At 32.2% G+C, this 18515-nt stretch overlaps 1 protein-coding gene and 1 long non-coding RNA gene across 13 annotated transcripts; one reads left to right on the top strand and one right to left on the bottom strand.

The window, feature by feature from the left end:
* The first annotated feature begins 7246 nt into the window (after positions 1–7246).
* On the top strand, positions 7247–9404 carry LOC139886590 (uncharacterized). 2 transcript variants are annotated; one of them, XM_071870443.1, is made up of 3 exons: positions 7247–7389; positions 7541–7724; positions 9008–9404. In XM_071870443.1, the coding sequence occupies exons 2-3, from the start codon at positions 7556–7558 to the stop codon at positions 9253–9255; spliced, it is 417 nt and encodes a 138-aa protein (XP_071726544.1). In that variant the 5' UTR covers positions 7247–7389; positions 7541–7555; the 3' UTR covers positions 9256–9404. The 2 variants fall into 2 exon arrangements, with proteins under 2 accessions (XP_071726544.1, XP_071726545.1); XM_071870444.1 differs by having other exon boundaries at positions 7276–7389; positions 7534–7724.
* A 4676-nt stretch (positions 9405–14080) lies between these two features.
* LOC139872164 (uncharacterized) lies at positions 14081–17889 on the bottom strand. 11 transcript variants are annotated; one of them, XR_011766918.1, is made up of 9 exons: positions 17633–17880; positions 17496–17563; positions 16459–16516; positions 16143–16342; positions 15955–16058; positions 15656–15871; positions 14983–15067; positions 14613–14826; positions 14081–14538 (listed from the first exon to the last, which is right to left on the bottom strand). It is a non-coding gene; the product is annotated as an uncharacterized lncRNA (long non-coding RNA). The 11 variants fall into 11 exon arrangements; XR_011766920.1 differs by having other exon boundaries at positions 17496–17537; positions 17633–17879; XR_011766917.1 differs by having other exon boundaries at positions 16143–16212; positions 16292–16342; positions 17496–17875.
* Between the last annotated feature and the right edge of the window lie 626 nt (positions 17890–18515).

The following is an 18515-nucleotide window of genomic DNA, read 5'->3' as shown; positions in this document are numbered from 1 at the left end:
GTATAAGGAGTTGTGGTCTCATGGATAATACCAACGGATTGGAAATACGATTGGTCAATGTATTCACCTCCCCTATCCGTTCTAAGTCTTTTAATCAAAGCCTTTTGTTGTAATTCTACTTCAGTTTTAAATATTTTAAATTTATCTAATGCTTCATCCTTAGTATGTAACAAATAAACATAGCAAAACCTAGAAGCATCATCAATAAAAGTTACAAAATATTTCTTGTTCCCTAAAGTAGGAGTAGCATGCAAATCACATAAATCACTATGTATTAATTCTAAAATCTCAGTATCACAATGTATATTTTGAAAAGGTTTCTTAGTGATCTTTGTCAACATACACGTTTTACATTTTTCATTGTTCATATCAAAGGCCGGTATTAATCCATCTTTAGACATATCTTGCATTCTTTTAAAGTGTACATGTCCTAGTCTAGCATGCCAAAGAATAGAATTATTTATGCTAGTAGTAGACATACAAGAAATATCAACACTTACATGTTCAATGTTTAGTCTAAACATTCCATTACTCAAATAACCAAATCCAACAAATAAACCATTTTTAGATAGAACAAACTTGTCAGATTCAATAACTTGCTTGTAACCACAATTATTCAGCATACTACTTGAAACCAAATTTTTTCTAATTTGTGGTACATGCAAAACATTAAACAAAGAAACAATCTTTCCAGAACTAAAACTTAAATCCACACGACCACGTCCATGAATAGAGGCTGTTGACTCATTTCCCATATGAAGAATTGATCCATCAGTCACCGACTCGTAAGTCTTGAACCAACATCTATCCTTACATACATGAATAGTAGCTCCAGAGTCAACCCACCACGCAACATCATCATCCTGCACAAAACAAATCTCAGATATATACGAAACATAATAATTCTCAATTGAATTATTAAATATATTCTGACCTTTTGGGGCTTGGTTGTTCGAACCATTGCCCGAACCATTTGTGCTAGATCCCTTAGCATTGTTAGTGCCAAAAATAACCTTGCAATCCCTCTTCAAGTGTTCAGATTTACCACACTTCCAACAAGTCAATTTAGACTTCTTATTAGGATCAACTTTGTTATTACCTTGATGTTTACGTTTTTCCTTTTTGTCATTATTACTAGTGAACTTTTTATGTTTCACCATATTGACAACAGACGTACGCTCAACTTCGTTGCTCTTTGGCTTGTCATTATCCTGCAACCTAAGGGATTCCTCAATACGCAGATGACTACCCAACTCAACAAGAGTTAACTCCTCCTTCTTATGTTTCAAAGAATGTTTAAATTCTTTCCAAGATGGAGGTAGTTTATCAATTATGCTTGAGACTTGAATAGACTCATCCATGTTCATCTTATGTTGTGTGAATTGACCAAGTATACGAATGAGCTCATTGTATTGTTCCAAGACCGGTCTAGAATCGATCATCTTGTAATTATTAAAATTACTCACAAGGAACTTTTTACTAGAAGCATCCTCAGACATATACTTGGTTTCTAAACAGTCCCATAGTTCTTTAGCAGATTCAACATTTAGGTAAATATCAAAAAGGGAATCAGCCATACCATTGAGGATTAAACCTCTAGCGATGTAGTCATCGTTCTCCCACTTGCACCTTTTCCGAATTTGTTCAACAGTAGCATCATCACCATGATCTTCAGGAATTGGTGTGCTGAGTACGTACACCACACTCATGCTGCTCAGAAAGAAGTGCATCTTCTTTTGCCATCTCCTAAAATCAATTCCCTCAAACTTATCAAGTTTGGAGAAATTCGCCGTCATGTGTTTCATCGTAGCCGCCATCGATTATAACAAATAATTACTTTCGATTGTTGGAGGTTTTATTGAAATTTCGTGTAGGGTAAAATAATCGATAGCCGGATAAATCACTGAATCGTGGTATCACTTTCCGAAAGTAATTATTCGACCCTTATTGCCTGGGTTACACGAATATCACTTTGGGATAAGACAGAGATTAGTTCTTGTTATTGGCAGTAAACAAGAACTCTTTTGCATAAGAGTATTAAGGTGTTTTTCATATATATTATTCTCATAAATGATAGTCCTTATTTATAGGCACCCAAAAACAAGTATTATTCCACGATGGAGATGTTTCACTAACTAATTTCGTTTTCAAATCTAAAACAAATCCTTTACATAAAGTTGTTTGTTTTATTTCCAACAACCAAATCAAGGAAATCGTTTTCAAATCTAAACAAATCCTTTACATAAAGTTGTTTGTTTTATTTCCAACAACCAAATCAAGGAAATCGTTTTCAAATCTAAAACAAATCGTTTACATAAAGTTGTTTGTTTTATTTCCAACAACCAAATCTAGAAAATCGTTTTCAAATCTAAAACAAATCCTTTACATAAAGTTGTTTGTTTTATTTCCACGATGGAGATGTTTCACCTAGTGCATGAATAATACTTCCGTAATCACTCAAATTTGTGATAATGGAAAACCACTTTCGGGTCCGGGCAATCTATCACTTAATGGGTGTACACTCCGTACCTCCTAACTCATTTACAAGTGTAGATTAAATCCCTCAATTACACTAAATTTCCAACACTGTATGCACCTGAGGGTGTTATATATCAAAATCAGCTAATAAGATTACCAGTGCCATGCACTAAAATCAATAAAATGTAGAAAAAAAATGATGTTTGGTGTATTATCATGAAAGACGATCAAGAAAAAAATATAATATGTAAGGCGCACGTAAGGTGTTTGATGAAATGTCAGAAAGAAAACTTTGATTATAACATGCAGGCGGGAGCAAGAGGCACCTTGCGTCCACCGGGTAGCAAGGTCACAAAGAGACATCTTGCGCCTTGCGCGGGGAAATTGTCAAAAAAAAAAAAAAAATATTATAGGTTTTGCGTAAATAAAGTTAGAAAAAATGGTCATTTAGATAATAACTAGTGTAGAGACCCGTAGAATCACGAGATTTTTAAATGAAATTTTTTTGAATGATCTGTTACATAATCAACATGTAGATAAAATAACATAATTCATCAAGCAATATACCAAACTTCCGAATATCAATATACCTTCTCTAACATACGATTTTCCTTCACGTCTTTTTCCCTATTTCCCTCTTTAAGCAGACCAAATTCTTGCTGTACACATGAAACTTGCATTACCTCTTTCATCTAGCATTCATATATTATAGATGGTATAGAAGTTCAAGTAGTTAAAGAACAAAAGTTGAAGCTAAGCTACTTAATTGACCCGTGAAATCACGGATTTACTAAAAACACAATGAATGAAAGGTTATAGGAGACATACATACATACAATAATATTAAAATTATAAAAAAAAAACACGATAATTTGTCGTATATGTGAAACAATATATACTTACCTAGTATATGCTCAACTGGTTATAATACCATTAAATCAACTCTTTTTGGCATTGACTAATTAATGCATAAGAAATCCAAAAGTGATGATAATAAAAAAATTGATAGGTCAATAAAGCATTAAACTCGAGCAATAATATTCTAATCACGTTATTACACCCAATTTAAATTCAATCAATTGGCATCCAATACAAATTGCTTAAAGAAATGAAAGTCAGATCCTTTACCAGACATAAAGCTTGACCAAGTCCTCTTGCCACCAATCAGTCCTACAAAAATCATAAATAAATAAAAATAAGAGTTAATATAGATTTATAACATTTTACACGTAAATGTAAATCGTAAACATAAAACGTAGAAACGTAAAACGTGACCTGTAAAGCATAAACGTAAAGTAAAATGTATTCTTACCATTTGGTTATGTTAGACTCATTGTTCAACAAAACATAAACGAAAGGTAAACTTAAAATGTACAGGTTAAAAAATAGAAAGTCCTTGAGTCTTTGACAAAATAAATCTAATATTCTAATTTTTGTGTGCCTTTCAAAAAAGAAAAAAAAAAAAATCCTTGAGTCTTTGACATGATCTCCAGATCATTGTTTACAGGTGGAAAAATAGAAAGTCAGACAAATGAATAAAATAATAAGTTTTTGGTATGGGATCGGGCCGAATTGAACCTCGAACACTTTTTATCAAAATATTTCAACTTCGAACATGTACAGTATGTCAGAATATGATTACGTAATTTATTTTAGTTCAATGATAATCTATAGTTTCGAATGAAGACGGATTACGATGTTTAAACATTCATAATACACTTTAAAAGACTTGTGATTTGACTTGTCTGACAGATTAACAATGGGACATCCTAATCAACCCATTTATACTAATAAATGGGTCAAAATTACCACCTCTGATTATTTTCTTTATCCAGCATACCGCATCAATAGGGTTCACAAAATAAAAATGTATACCAAACATGGGTTAGAACCTTAGCGAACAATGATTAGTTGTAAGAAAGAGCTCCAACAGTAGCAATTCACATACTTATAGGGTGAACTTGATCAACTATCTAAAATAAGAGTTTAGACCAAATCCTATTATGATGACAGTGCATAATCAAATTTCAAACAAAAAGCAAATGATGTAACTAACCTCAGGCTTGTTCACCATGACACCATCATCATTCGTGTAGGTTGTGGGATATGATGTATAAAACTTATCTCCGCTTGGGTGCCCAAACCTGTAAAATTCAAACAAATTAATTGAGGCATTTCAACGAACATTTAGTGGGCAGCACAAATCATTCATATACAAACTGGATCAAGATTCAAACCTATGAATCCATTTGTTGTAAAGATAATGCAATAAAACTCCACCGTTAAACAAACACGAAACTAACAAAAGAATTCTATGTATCTTTTATCTTTTGCCAATTAAAACTAAAACACTAAATAACTATCAACTACTGAATATAAATTTGAAGAAAAAAATGGGAAAAGGCATGAAATAGTACTAACCTTTCAGCAAGATAATGAAATCAGTGACGTTACTCCTAGAAAATTAAAATATTAAAAAGAAATCAGATTTCTTATAATCTACCTTTTGAGACTGCCCAACCAAATTCTGGTGGCTAAACTCCCATAAATTGATGCCCTGAAGGTGGAGAAGAAGATGATAAGAATTGAGAGATGAACCTTGAGATGATAATGAGGAAATCCCAAATGTGAAATAAGATTAAGAAAGAGACCGATTAGGTGCAGTTCAAATTTAGGAGGTGCTGTTACAGTAAGAAATGTGCAGAGTAAATTCCAGATTTTCAAGAAAATTGAGAGTTTCAGGAAGGAGTGCGTGATTTTTGGGGAGAAGCAAGAGGCATGCAAGATACAGAGTTTATTAACTCCGTATTTTTTTTTTCAAGCCTGACTGTTCAAAGTATCTACTGAGTAATAATAATTAAAATTAAATTAATTATTTAAAATGAATTAGTGAGATGATGTCATGAAGTGGTCTTATTGGACATCTGTCCCCTTATATTTTTTAAGCTAAGGTTCTAATTAGCTTGTAATAGATTCCATTTTTTTACTAAACATTCAATTGCGCTTAACTGCATAGTTATGTGTTAAAGAACTACATGATCATAAAAAATCTTGTTTATTTTACTTACAAATGTTTCGCCCCTTCAAGACCCGGCCACGGCCGCCGTTCAAAAAAGGAAAAAAATTATTCTGCCACGGCCAAAAATGGAAGTAATTGGTACGGGTCTACATCTTGATGACGGAACATATTCCTAGCTACATAATGCAATCACTATGCATTATTCTTGCAAATTATAATATCTTTTCCACATTAACAATAACGTTGCGTGATCAAGTATTCTTCTTTAGTTGATTTTCGTATATATTCATACTCATCTATATGATATGATTAACATTCTCATATTCGTTTCTTCCATTGAACTTAGTATATTTGATTTAATATACATTTATCTTACTTTTTTCTAACTGCACTTTGGGAATCACCTCGGAGACTAAACCACCAACACGATCATCTACCGCAGTTGCATAATCCGCCATCAACTGCTGCTCTGGACGAAGCCCGAACAATCTAAGAACATGACCGGTAAAACCCCATATCTCCGCTACCCCTGGAACGCAATGTGCGAAAGGCGATCTTGAGTGATATTAACCTTGTGTGCAATATAGTAGTCCCCGAGAGTTCATTTTCTAACCTCTAACAAAGAGTGTCAGATCACTATCACTTGAACTACAACACAAAATTAATAATATACATTTATCTTGTCCAAACAAATGTTACTAAAATATCCTCCATGATCTAGCTTTTGTGTGGCTAACACTTAAAAATAATTAATTTATTAGAAAATATAAAAACAATAAATGTGAAATATAAAATTAAAAATAGCAAATTTAATCACATCATCTAGTGAATAGTAAATGATTGTGAATCTCGGTAGCCGGATATTTCTGGCCCTTTTTAGGATAGGTTCGGTTTTAAGTTGGTTGATTTGGCTCTGTTTCACTCCACTGTCCCTGTCATCCTTTCCAGTTCAGGATGTTTCGATGTTGTTCCCGCCGTTTGTCGTTTTTTCTATTTCGAAACATGAGGTTTACGGATGTGGTCTCTCGAGGACGTTTCGTCTGCTTGAAAGGTGAGTTTGTCTTTTTATTTGAGAGACTTCGCTGGTTTTCTAGTTTCAAGTTTGGTGTTCATGGATTTATTGGTGGACAGAGCTTTCTGGTTTGGTTTTGGACGGGCGTTGCTCGTTGTGGCGGTTTGGTGATGTGGCAGATCGGGAGGTCTTTTTTGAGCTCGGTCGGGCTTGGGATTTGTATATCGATAGGTCTAAATATTGGCAAGGTTGTTTAGTTGTTTCAAATTTGTCAATATGTATTGGGTATGTTAGTTTTTCAATTTGGTACTTCATGTATCTGTCAACGTTTGATGGGTTACAAAGGTTAAAAGGTAAAACGTATAATTCGTATTATCCATTAACACATATTACCAGGGTTTGTAGAAATTGGAAAACTCGTTGATTATTCGGTTAAAAGTTCGAGCTGAGTACTTGTCAATTCTCACTTAACTGTCAGTCAACTCTTGGCTAATGAGAATACTCGGGATTACTCGAGGCCAATACTCGGATTACTCGGTCAAAACTCGGAATTACTATGAAAATCGGTTAAAACTCAGTCAATACCTAGTCAATGTTGTTCAAAGTCAAAATTAGTCAAAATCGGTCAAAGTTAAATTTGGTGAACATCCAATTACTTCCCGAGTTTCCGATTAGTGCCTAAAAAGCCAAGACCAACTAATCTCTTAGTACCAATTTTTGGTACATTGCATATATTACGCGTCTAAAGAACGTGTGAATATTATAAAGTTTGATTCCTCCTTTCTATATAACATTGATCTTCACCTCTCTAAATCTCATACAAATTGGACCAGAACTACAAAATTAAAATCAACAATCAAACATACACTCGATCAATTTGGTTAGTTTTCATCTTGTTCTCTATAGTTTCGTTAAGTTATTATATTTTTTTTATATTATTTATTTATTGTTTTTAACATATGGTTATAATTATAATTAGTTCTCAATTTAAACAAAACGGTATGTCATATTTAATTCTATAAAGTTTTCAGGGTTAAGATACTATTATGGGACACGACGGAGAGAAAGGACTCTACTCTCATGTTGGTGGATATGGTAATGGTGGATACTACCCACAACAACATGGAGCATACCCTCCTCAAGCTTATGCTTACCCTCAATACGGTGGACATCAATCATATGTTGGCGGATACCCACCCCAAGCCTATCCTTCAGGTTCGTGCATTGATTTCACCTATGTTCCTTGTAATGTTATTTGATGATTAAATTGGTTTACATGTAATTAGACCAATAGCACTTAAACTTGAGAAATCATAAACCCTTGTGGATTGAAGAAGCTTGTTTAGACAATCGGGCTAATCCATACTAGAGTAACCCTAACTTATCTTCTAATACTTATATCATTACACTAAAAACGGGTGAACGGATAAGGTTTTTACCTGTTCAGGCTACTCCGGGAAGGGGAATATTTATTTAATTCGCGATCGTTTTCGACCAGGGGCGGATCTTACCAAGGGCAGGGTGGGGCACCCGCCCCCTCTAAGTTTCGAGTAACTAGTGATATATATACAATGATTTTTGAGTAGATTATATATGGAGGTAGCTTTTTTTAAGAAGAAATGTAAGAATGGTTGAAAATAAGATTAGAAATGGAGGTTGAAGAAAGAGATAATATTATATTTTTCTCACTCTATTTCTTTCCCCTTGATATTCGTGAAACCAGATGCTTTTTTTTTTTTTACTAATTAATTTTCATTTTTATCCTAAAGGCCCGGTACATCATAGTATATCATATACGGTATTATATTTAATATTTATATAGATAATATGTAATTACATAAAGTAATAAAAGGATGTGTCGAAAGTATGATAGTACAATAATAAAAATCGTTAATGAATACTAAGAAAACTGGAGTTAATTTTATTCTCATTCAACATACTAGAGTGTAACTCTGTGTTTAAATACTCCATCCGTTCCAGATTAATTGTCCAGTATTTTTTTTCTTCAGATCATCCTAAATTAATCATCCACTTCAAAAAATGGAAAGTAATTTAATGAAGTTTATAATATTATCACTAGTGAATTGATTAATTACAAAAGTTATAGGTTTTTCTAATTAATTGACTGAGGGTAAAACTGTAAAGTTAGAAAAAAGTACAGAAAAATTACAGTGCATGTGATAATGACATTTTTTAAACTTTGCATTTTTTATCTGGAAACAATTAATCTGGGACAGAGGGAGTATAATTTGAAGACTGAATTATTTTTGCCCCCTCAAAATGATTACTCAAGTTCCGCCACTGTTTTCGACCCTTGTCCTTGGCCACCCCCAAATATGACGTGATATGTTGTTAGTGAGGTTTGAACTTGTAATTTTTTGGAATATATTATCACATTAGTTACCACCAAATCCATGTACAAGTATTCTTGTAACTTGAAATGTGTATGTTCATGTCCTAACTCGCAAGAATTAGAATAATTAATGGTTGATATACAGGGCATGGAGGGCATGGAGGAATGGGATTACTAGCTGGTGGTGCAGCACTCGGGGCAGCTGCTTATGGGGCTCATCAACTAGCTCATGGTCATGGATCCCATGGTTATGGTGGTTATGGTGGTTATGGATCACATGGCTATGGATCTCATGGTTATGGTGGCTATGGGCATCACCACGGTAAGTATAAGCATGGCAAGTTTGGAAAACATGGAAAGTTCAAGCATGGAAAGCACAAGATGTGGAAATGAGTTTCAATTGTTTTATTAATTGGCCTACCAACTTTGTTGTGTGTTCGTATTTGTATCAACTATGATTGTTACTTATTTTTATGTTGTTTCTTTATACTAAATGGCTTGTAATAAAAACTATAGTTTAATAACAGAACAAACTTTGTTTCTGACTCATTTAAAAAATAATCTTGGTTAGCTTGATTTTATTAAGTGTCGTTGATCGTTATGATTGATATAATACTCGATACAAAATGGTCCTTAAGGACCTTAACCGCGTTAAGCTGGCTTATTGTTGTCCGAAATTATGATGTTGCAGCCTATGAATATTTATCTAGTGGACATACTATACTTTTGAACTTTTTGTTGCATATGATGTTGCAACAATATATAATTATACAATAAGGAGTATATATATATATATATATATATATATATATATATATATATATATATATATATATATATATATATATATATATATATAATAGTGGACATACTATACTTTTGAACTTTTTGTTGCATATGATGTTGCAACAATATATAATTATACAATAAGGAGTGTGTATATATATATATATATATATATATATATATATATATATATATATATATAATTATATTATAATTATAATACTAATAACTAGTTAAAGACCCGCGGTTTTGCGGGTTTTATGAAATTACGATATTTTAAGATGATTTTCAACCATGATAACACAAATAAACAAAATAACATTCCAAAAGTTTAAATTTGTACAAGTATAAATAAAAAAATCTTGTTCAACATAACGTAACGACTTAAATTCGAAAGTTGTAGTAATTAACGGTTTGTATATTCTAATATGTTACGCACAACCGATTACAAATAAACATGATGTAGAACTTAAAAAATATAATGATTGTACATACACGTAAGAGTAGAGGTATGTGTCAAATGTTGATGACATCGTAATTCTCTTCCTGTAAGTAAAATAATAGTTTAAAACAAACAATAATAAATACTAAACAATGTCTAAAAACTAAACATTTTATGTTGTATTTAAGTATGTCACTGGAACACGGTAAAATCTTGAGAGTTTCTCCTTCATATTCACATCCAGTTCTTGCATATTAAGAAGTAAAACATAATAAACATATACTCCGTATTTGTTTGTAACACAAACGAAAAAAATAGAACCAGATGAACTAATTATTGATTAATACCACCGTGCTACGACAAGTTAATATGTTCTGCGTTAGACCCAAACTTCTTAATACCCGAACACTGTGTTTTGTTGGTTTTGTTTTTTGAAAAGGAATAAAAAAACTAAATTATTCTTGTATCAATCGTCCAAGAGCCTCTATAAAGGGCATATATTCAATGTCCCCTGCAAAAAAAAAAAAAAAAAAAAAAACAATTTAAGACAATCTTTAACCATGATAACACAAATAAAAAATATAATATTTCGAAAGTTCAAATGTAAATAAATGATGTTCAAATTAAAGTAACGAACTTAATAACAACTCAATAATCAAATAAACGATGTCATATAGTTGTTATATATCACATAAAATATTTAGTTACAAAGTACCTGCTTTAGAAAGTTCATTTTTTAGTTGTATTTCCTTGTTAAGTTGTGCACTTTGTGTTCTAATTTAGATAATCATGTTTACAAATTAACATACATATCAGTATGTTTAATACCGACGAATTCTTAGAATTAAGAAATTAAAATCCTGACAACGATGTATTTAAAAGATATATATATATATATATATATATATATATATATATATATATATATATATATATATATATATATATATATATATATATATATATTAAAAGATGTGCATACCATGCTGGTGTCCTTTGCTTTTCTCCTGTTATGCTAGGAAGGGTACCCGAGTAGCAGTTGCAATTAAATATGGAGTACTTATAAGTGGTGAGAATTTGATGTTCTCTTATCTCCACCATTGAATCACTACGTCTTCTAATTCTATTTGTAGCTGATCAAACTCTTGAAGTGCAGTCCAATATTGCCCTTTGATCAGTTCCCTAGCTAAATCTATTTCCATGTATAATTTGTAATTGACATCTCCAAACTAAAATTACTGGCTATTTCACAAAACAATAAATATTAGAAGAATGCTAACGGAGATGAAAAAATGGGCGGGTCGAGTAAATATGTTATATTAGGATGATCTAAAACACTCTATCTTTAACATGTTTATAACTAATTCATATGACAAATAAGACTAATAGTTTTTTTTAGCATTCCAATGGTAATTTACGAATTTCATGATAAGGCATTACATAATACACTTTGTGCAACTTTTGATAAGTTGACATGTTTCCCCGCACTCTTATACAAATATATACATGTCCAAGGGGTAATTCGCTTGATTGCTTTCTTTGATTTATTTTTCAAATTCTTTTTCACCTTAAACTGTAATGGAGACTTGATGGCTTCTTGAGATGATGTCCATGATCCTGCAGATACACATACACAATGCTAAGTATACAACAACGAATCACAACAAAGAATGTAACCAAGTCAAACCAACTCAACTCATAAATAATTATAGTAAAAATACATCATAATATACATAATATACAGATTACATAATTAATTAGTAAAACCAATGTACATATTACATATCACATATGATAATATTAGGTAATCCAAACCTAAACCCCAAACCCTATAATCTAACCATACACCCTAAAATCTAAACCCTACACCTTAAACCCTAAACACTTCTAAATCCTTTGATTTAAAAACTAAATCTAAACTCTAACCCTAAACCCTAAACTCTAAAATATAAACCCTAAACCTTAACCTAAACCTTAAATCTAAACCCAAAACCCTAAACCTAAGCTCTAAACCCTAAATCTAAACTCTAAACCCTAAAATCTAAACCCTAAACCTTAAATCTAAACCTTACACCCTAAACCCTAACCTAACCCCTAAAAACTCTAAACCCTAACCCTAAACCCTAAAATATAAACCTTAAACCCTAACCTAAACCCTAAATCTAAACTCAAAAACCTAAACCTAAACTCTAAACCCTAAAATCTAAACACAAAACTCTAAATCTAAACCATAAACCCAGACCTAAACCCTAACCTAAACCCTAAATGCTAAATCTAAACCCTAAACCTAACATCTAAACCCTACACTCTAAATTTAAACCCTAAATTTTGAACCCTAACCTAAACCCTGAAAACTCTAAACTCTAACCGTAAACCCTAAGCCCTAAAATATAAACCCTAAACCCTAGAATCTAAACCCTAAACCTAAACCCTAAATCTAAACCCAAATTCCTAAACTCTAAACCCTACACCCTAAACCCTAACCTAACACCTAAAAACTCTAAACCCCAAGTCGTAAAATATAAACTATAAACCCTACAATCTAAACCCTAAACTTAAACCCTAAATCTAAACTCAAAACCTTACACCCTAGAATCTAAACCTTAAACCATAACCTAAACCCTAAATCTAAATCCAAAACCCTAAAGCTAAACTCTAAACCCTAAAATCTAAACCCAAATTCCTAAATCTAAACCCAAAACCCTAAATCTAAACCCTAAACCCTAAAATATAAACCCTATACCTAAACTTTAAACCCTAAATCTAATCCCTAAGCCCTAAAATCTAAATCCTAAATCTAAACCCTAAACTCTAAACCCTAAATCTAAACCCAATACCCTAAACATAAACTCTAGACCTTAAAATCTAAACCTTAAATCCTAAATGTAAACCCTAAACCCTAAACCTAAACTCTAAACCCTAAACTATAAATCTAAACACTAAGCCTAAATAAATCGATAATCAATTATATCTTAAATAATATATCATAGATTTTAAATTACACCATAAACAATTATATCATAAATACATCATAAACACTAAAAAAAACCATAAACAATTAACAACATAAATAAATCATAAATACAGATACAGATTTTAAATAAAAACATAAATAGTTATATCATAACTACATCATACATCATACATCATAATATAATATAAACAAAAAAGGTAACCTGCAACAAAAAAAAAAAAAAAATGGATATCACATTATGCTCAAGAAGTGAAAAAGTAAGCACCTTGGATGTGTTGGAAATCGAAAAAGGTTTGGTTAGGTTGGCTTGGTCCAACCAAAAAGACTTCCTTTGTTGAGATTTTAAAATTTTAGAATCATCAATGTTCAAATTATCACTATAAAACTATACCTTTAAAATAATAGAAGAAACTAATTTTAAACTAAAACCCTAAACCCTAACTCTTAACCCTATACACTAAATTTTAAACCCAATATGTAAACCTTAAATCCTAAATCAACCATAAACTATTAAACCCTAAACCCTAAACTCTATACCATAAATTCTAAGCCCTAAACCCTAAACTGTAAACCATAAACCGTAAACCCTAAATAGCAATTCCTTAACCTTAACCATTAACTCTCAACGTGAATCCTTGTTATCCATTAAGCTTATATTAGTTGTCAAAATGAATTTAATTTTACTATAAGTATATATAATTAGAGTAATATTCAAAGGATTAACTATATATAGAACATTTACATCTCAGTCAAATACGTCTCAAAGCTTTCTTATAAACAACATTCTTGGTTTTAAAGTTAGATTTAAAGGTGTTGAATTGATAAAACTCATTGATTAGTCATTAGACCAGGATGTAAACTAATGAAAAAACTAATGAAAAGTATGGTCGACTATTCCATGTTTTTTTTTTGTACTGTTGCGCTTTGGTTTGTTTTTGATCGTTATAACCCTTGACTTCGCGAGATTTTACATAAACTATTTATAAACATAATAAAATATCTCAAAGCTACTCATATGAACCTTTGTTATAGTGGGATCAAACATTTTTTTTTTCCCGAGACAAGCAAACCAGGAATACAAAAGAAAACCGTGACCGAGGCTCGAAAACAGAAAACAGACTAAGGTTCTATACAAAGAGACCACCCTACCGCTAAGTGCGATCATACATACCAGAAATACCCATCGTTTCATCAATTCCATTTGTTCTATTCGAATTAATGCTATGGTTTATGACAACATTAACACGAGAATCTACTCGTTGTGAACTTGGTGGCAACAAGATTAAAGGGCACGCTCTTCACTGCTAAGAGTTGTCTGCGTGAGAGAGTATTCATTACACACATAATTTACTCGCTATGGTCTTCTACGGTTGGTTCACAGATTGTTAAAACTATACAAAGGTACATAATTGATTTGGCCCAGTTACTCCTCACCTTCATTCCTATTTTTATTTTTATGAGCTGATATCTTCACCTGACATGGAAAATAAACAATGCAATACGAAAGACAACAATGAAAATCAATAACACAAAAGGAAAAGAAATTACCCGAGAAATGTAATGGCGAAAGTCAAAGTACAGCCGAAAAAGGAATGGCAGGCAAAACGCAACCATTAGCAGCAACAACCTAATAAACCACTAACGGAAGCCAAAGTTTGAGCTAATAGAAGGAAAGAAGCAATAACCGACACCTTATTGTTTGGTCTTCTAAATCAACTCCTTCAAGTAATCTATGGTATCTCCAATTATTGATGCTCACCATCTACATAGCAATATCAATGCATGAATATTTTGATGGTAATATATATTGATCTATTAAGATTGAAGAAGACAGAGATAACGTAGGGGTGGTGGTACATGGCGTTGGTTGTTCACCATTAAACTAGTATGGTTATAATGCCAGTAAAGGGATGAATACCTCAGCCTATGACCTTGCACTCTACACAGCCACTTCCAGTTGAGACTTCCAAAATGTGCTATATTTATGCGAGTGAAGCTGTTATCTATAAAATGAACAAACCATTATAGATGTACTCCACCCTACCCTTGATAATGGTTAAGACCAAAAAAAGCTAATATCATCTTAGTAGAATGAAACATATATAAACTAATTCATTAAGCGTGTTGTCTCTAACATGTCAGGTACTAAAAAAATAAAAAATAAAAAATAAAAAATAAAAATAAAAACCTTAAGATCTAACACCTAACATAAACATCATAAAATTAATACCTTCAAAAGCCAAAATGTCAGGCATAATAACAAAATTAGAAACTACAAGTTAAAAAAAACCGAACAACAATCAAAGACTAACAAAGCAAATAAACCATAACTGTCAGGAAAGGAACGTAAGCAAGCAAAAAATTACAAAAAGAAAAAAAGAAATTTTGAAGCAAATAACGAACTTACCATTAGCAACCACATATCTGTGTTTAACCTCAGAAAAAACAGCAGCTAAGTAGCTGCCACCAGCAGGCTCATTCAAATAATCATCAATCATAGATATTAATCATGAGATGTAAAAAAAAAAAAAAAAAAGACAACCAAAAAGGCAACCAAAACTAAGTTTACTATTGAGTAGACAGTTACTCACCATCTATTCTTTATGGCCTTGAAGTCCTTCCTTATTAAGGACCTTGACCGCAACAGCCAACAATTTGAGACCAACCCTCACATTTTCATGATTGCAAAAGCAGGTGGTAAAGTCATGAGTGCCTCATGACCACTTAATTTTCAGAAGGCCCTTCCAAGGGCATACCCCAACGTTTTCGATACTGTAACAGCAACCGCATATCCTACCTGACAGTACCTGAAATAAAAATCAAATTATTAAGATTTGTGAAACTGAATGAAGTATAATTTAATTGATATACTCGAATGTGAATTAGATACCTTTCTTTAACATTGCCACAAAATCTATAATGATCTGGAAAGCCCTGCAATCGTGCACACTCTCATAATGTGAAAACTCTGTCCTGGTCTGGATGTAATGCTTTCTGTACCATCACATCACATAAATAAGCTTTACTAACTGAAGTATTATAATATGTAAGTTTTCTATACAAAATCACAAAAGCTACCTGGTTGTGACAATTTGGGAATGTTACAACAGTAGGCACAGTCTCATCCCACCATACCGTTGCAAATGGCCTATCGACATAGCCAAATTTAGTAATTTATATGAAAAATTAAAAGTTCAATATTAATGAAGACTTTGAGAGCTTTAAACCTTCTAGATTTTCCTTTTTCAAAAGTGAATACATAATCTGGTAATAACGGCCTTCCGGATGGAAGTAATACTTGTTTAGTTGGATCATAAACTCAAGAACAAATCGTAAAAACCAAAACATGAACGGAAAAAAGGGATTAGCAAAAGAAATAACATAAAGTACATACCATGTTCGTCGACAATTGCAGTATGACGAGCAGCATAAGTAGCAACGTTTTGCGAAGTCTATTGAATTACATTCAAAAACACTAAAACTGAATTATAAAGCTCATCATAAGTAAACTAATGTCTGCTCCAAACACTATCTCATACAATCCGATTATCTATATCTGATTGTCTAATATCAGGTAATCATATACAAAATGCATAACCAAACAAAAAGGTTACAAGTGAAAACTCGATTTAAGTGAAATCCAAATGCATAATAGTGAGATAATAGTATTCTTGTATTCATGTGAGTGTTACCAATTAACTACAAAGACAAAAAGTTCAATGAACTTGGGTAAAAAGGGACTTGGATCACCCAACCTATACCAAAAAGTTAACTGTTAATGGGTCAACAGGTGAAATGTTGACTATGTAACTGTTGAGGATGAGTAACTTACTGCCTTTTGACCCAATTCAGTAAAGAAGCGGTCAAGTAAGCTACTATTAGCTTCCCCTATCCGAGAATAAAGATAAGTCATTTCTCTGTCGAGAGTGAAAACACTCTCAAAAGTAAAGTCATCCGGCCAATAAGTAGGAAAAAAATTTGTAAAAAAAACCAAATAAAATTAAAAATAAAATTGAGACGCCATGAAAATGGTAAATTCAAATTTTCATGGATTTTAAATCGCGCATAAAATTTACTTTAGGCTCCAAGAGTCAGTCAAGTCGCCAATAAATCGACGCTTGCCCCATTCATCATCCGACATAAACCCAATATAAGTTTATCTAGCTTCTGATAATTTCATTTTGATATCCTAGAATTGAAAAGGAGTCTAACCAAGATTGGATTATAAATGAACCATCTGTCATGGACACAAATTATCAAAACCCACCCATTAACAACAGAGCTATAAACCTACACATAATTCAACATGAAAGAAACACAATAAAGTATACTTGTCACTTGATAATTTTTATACACGTTTATTTTTTATTAAGTCGTTTTAACCTGATTATATATGTGTCTAGGCTATAATACCTGGGTGATCTCACGTACCTCGTCTAGAATTTCCACCACTATAGTAAAGATCTTTGCAACCTTAATGCCCAGGAAAGATTTGACAGCTGGTTTTTTGTATCAACAGTATTATAAATAAGACTGAAACGGAAAAATGAAACATTTAGTTGACATACCGTGCAACGATATCGGGTTTAGACACTATATCATGTTTATATCCAAGGTGATACAGATGGCAAACGCTGACTGGAAGAGATTAATTGGGGCCACATTTTTATTGATGTAGACTGCAAGGGAATTCCAATCAGGTGATCCGTTCGACTTATTTGATATGTTACCCCCTTTAGCTAGAGCAAATTCTTTTAAAGGGATTGAAAAAAGGATATTATATTCAATAATCATTAATCAACATAGCTACATCAAAAAGAAAACGGACCTCTGTAATCAAATATCAAACAATGTCCTGGACAGTTCATTGTTTTAAGCCCAAACTCTTGCTTTTCTATCTGCATTACATAGAGAAAAAATGAGAATCAAATCTTATCTGAAAAGTTATTAGCAAAAGCCAGTAACACATACAAGCAAATAAAGAAAATTTATATAAACAACACAAACGAAGTAAGAAAAAAAAACCGTAGTTACTATGTCAATGACCAATGTGTTGTACACATTTAGAACTATAAATATTATAGGTACTTCAGCCATTTATTCATCGTCATAACAGCACTATTAATTATACATTATACATGAATTAAAAAAAAAAAAAGAACAATGTTAAGAATATTAACATTATCAAACTTACATCAAATACAAACATGTTCTCTTTGTAATTGGCAGCATGACCCGAGGTTTCCCATAGCTGCATATTATACATATTAGGTGTAGTAACCTGCGAATTAAAGCTACAACATGTAAGATACTAAGATTCTATAACATACCGAATATCAAAGTATAAGCAACACGAAACACAAACATGTCACCTTGTGGTAACCTCTTTTACGATACTCTCCCTTTATAAAGGCAACCAATTTAGCAGCTACCCGTTCACCATGGGGAAGA

The sequence above is a fragment of the Rutidosis leptorrhynchoides genome, chromosome 1 (genome assembly GCF_046630445.1).
Source record: "Rutidosis leptorrhynchoides isolate AG116_Rl617_1_P2 chromosome 1, CSIRO_AGI_Rlap_v1, whole genome shotgun sequence".
Lineage (NCBI taxonomy): Eukaryota > Viridiplantae > Streptophyta > Magnoliopsida > Asterales > Asteraceae > Rutidosis > Rutidosis leptorrhynchoides.
The sequence above is the reverse complement of the archived record's forward strand: the minus strand, read 5'-3'. Positions and strand labels throughout refer to the sequence as shown.

Coding starts and splice junctions, on each gene's coding strand:
- LOC139886590 (XM_071870443.1), top strand. CDS start 7,556: ATGGGACACGACGGAGAGAAAGGACTCTACTCTCATGTTGGTGGATAT. Junction 7,725..9,007: donor ACCCCAAGCCTATCCTTCAG/GTTCGTGCATTG, acceptor GTTGATATACAG/GGCATGGAGGGCATGGAGGA.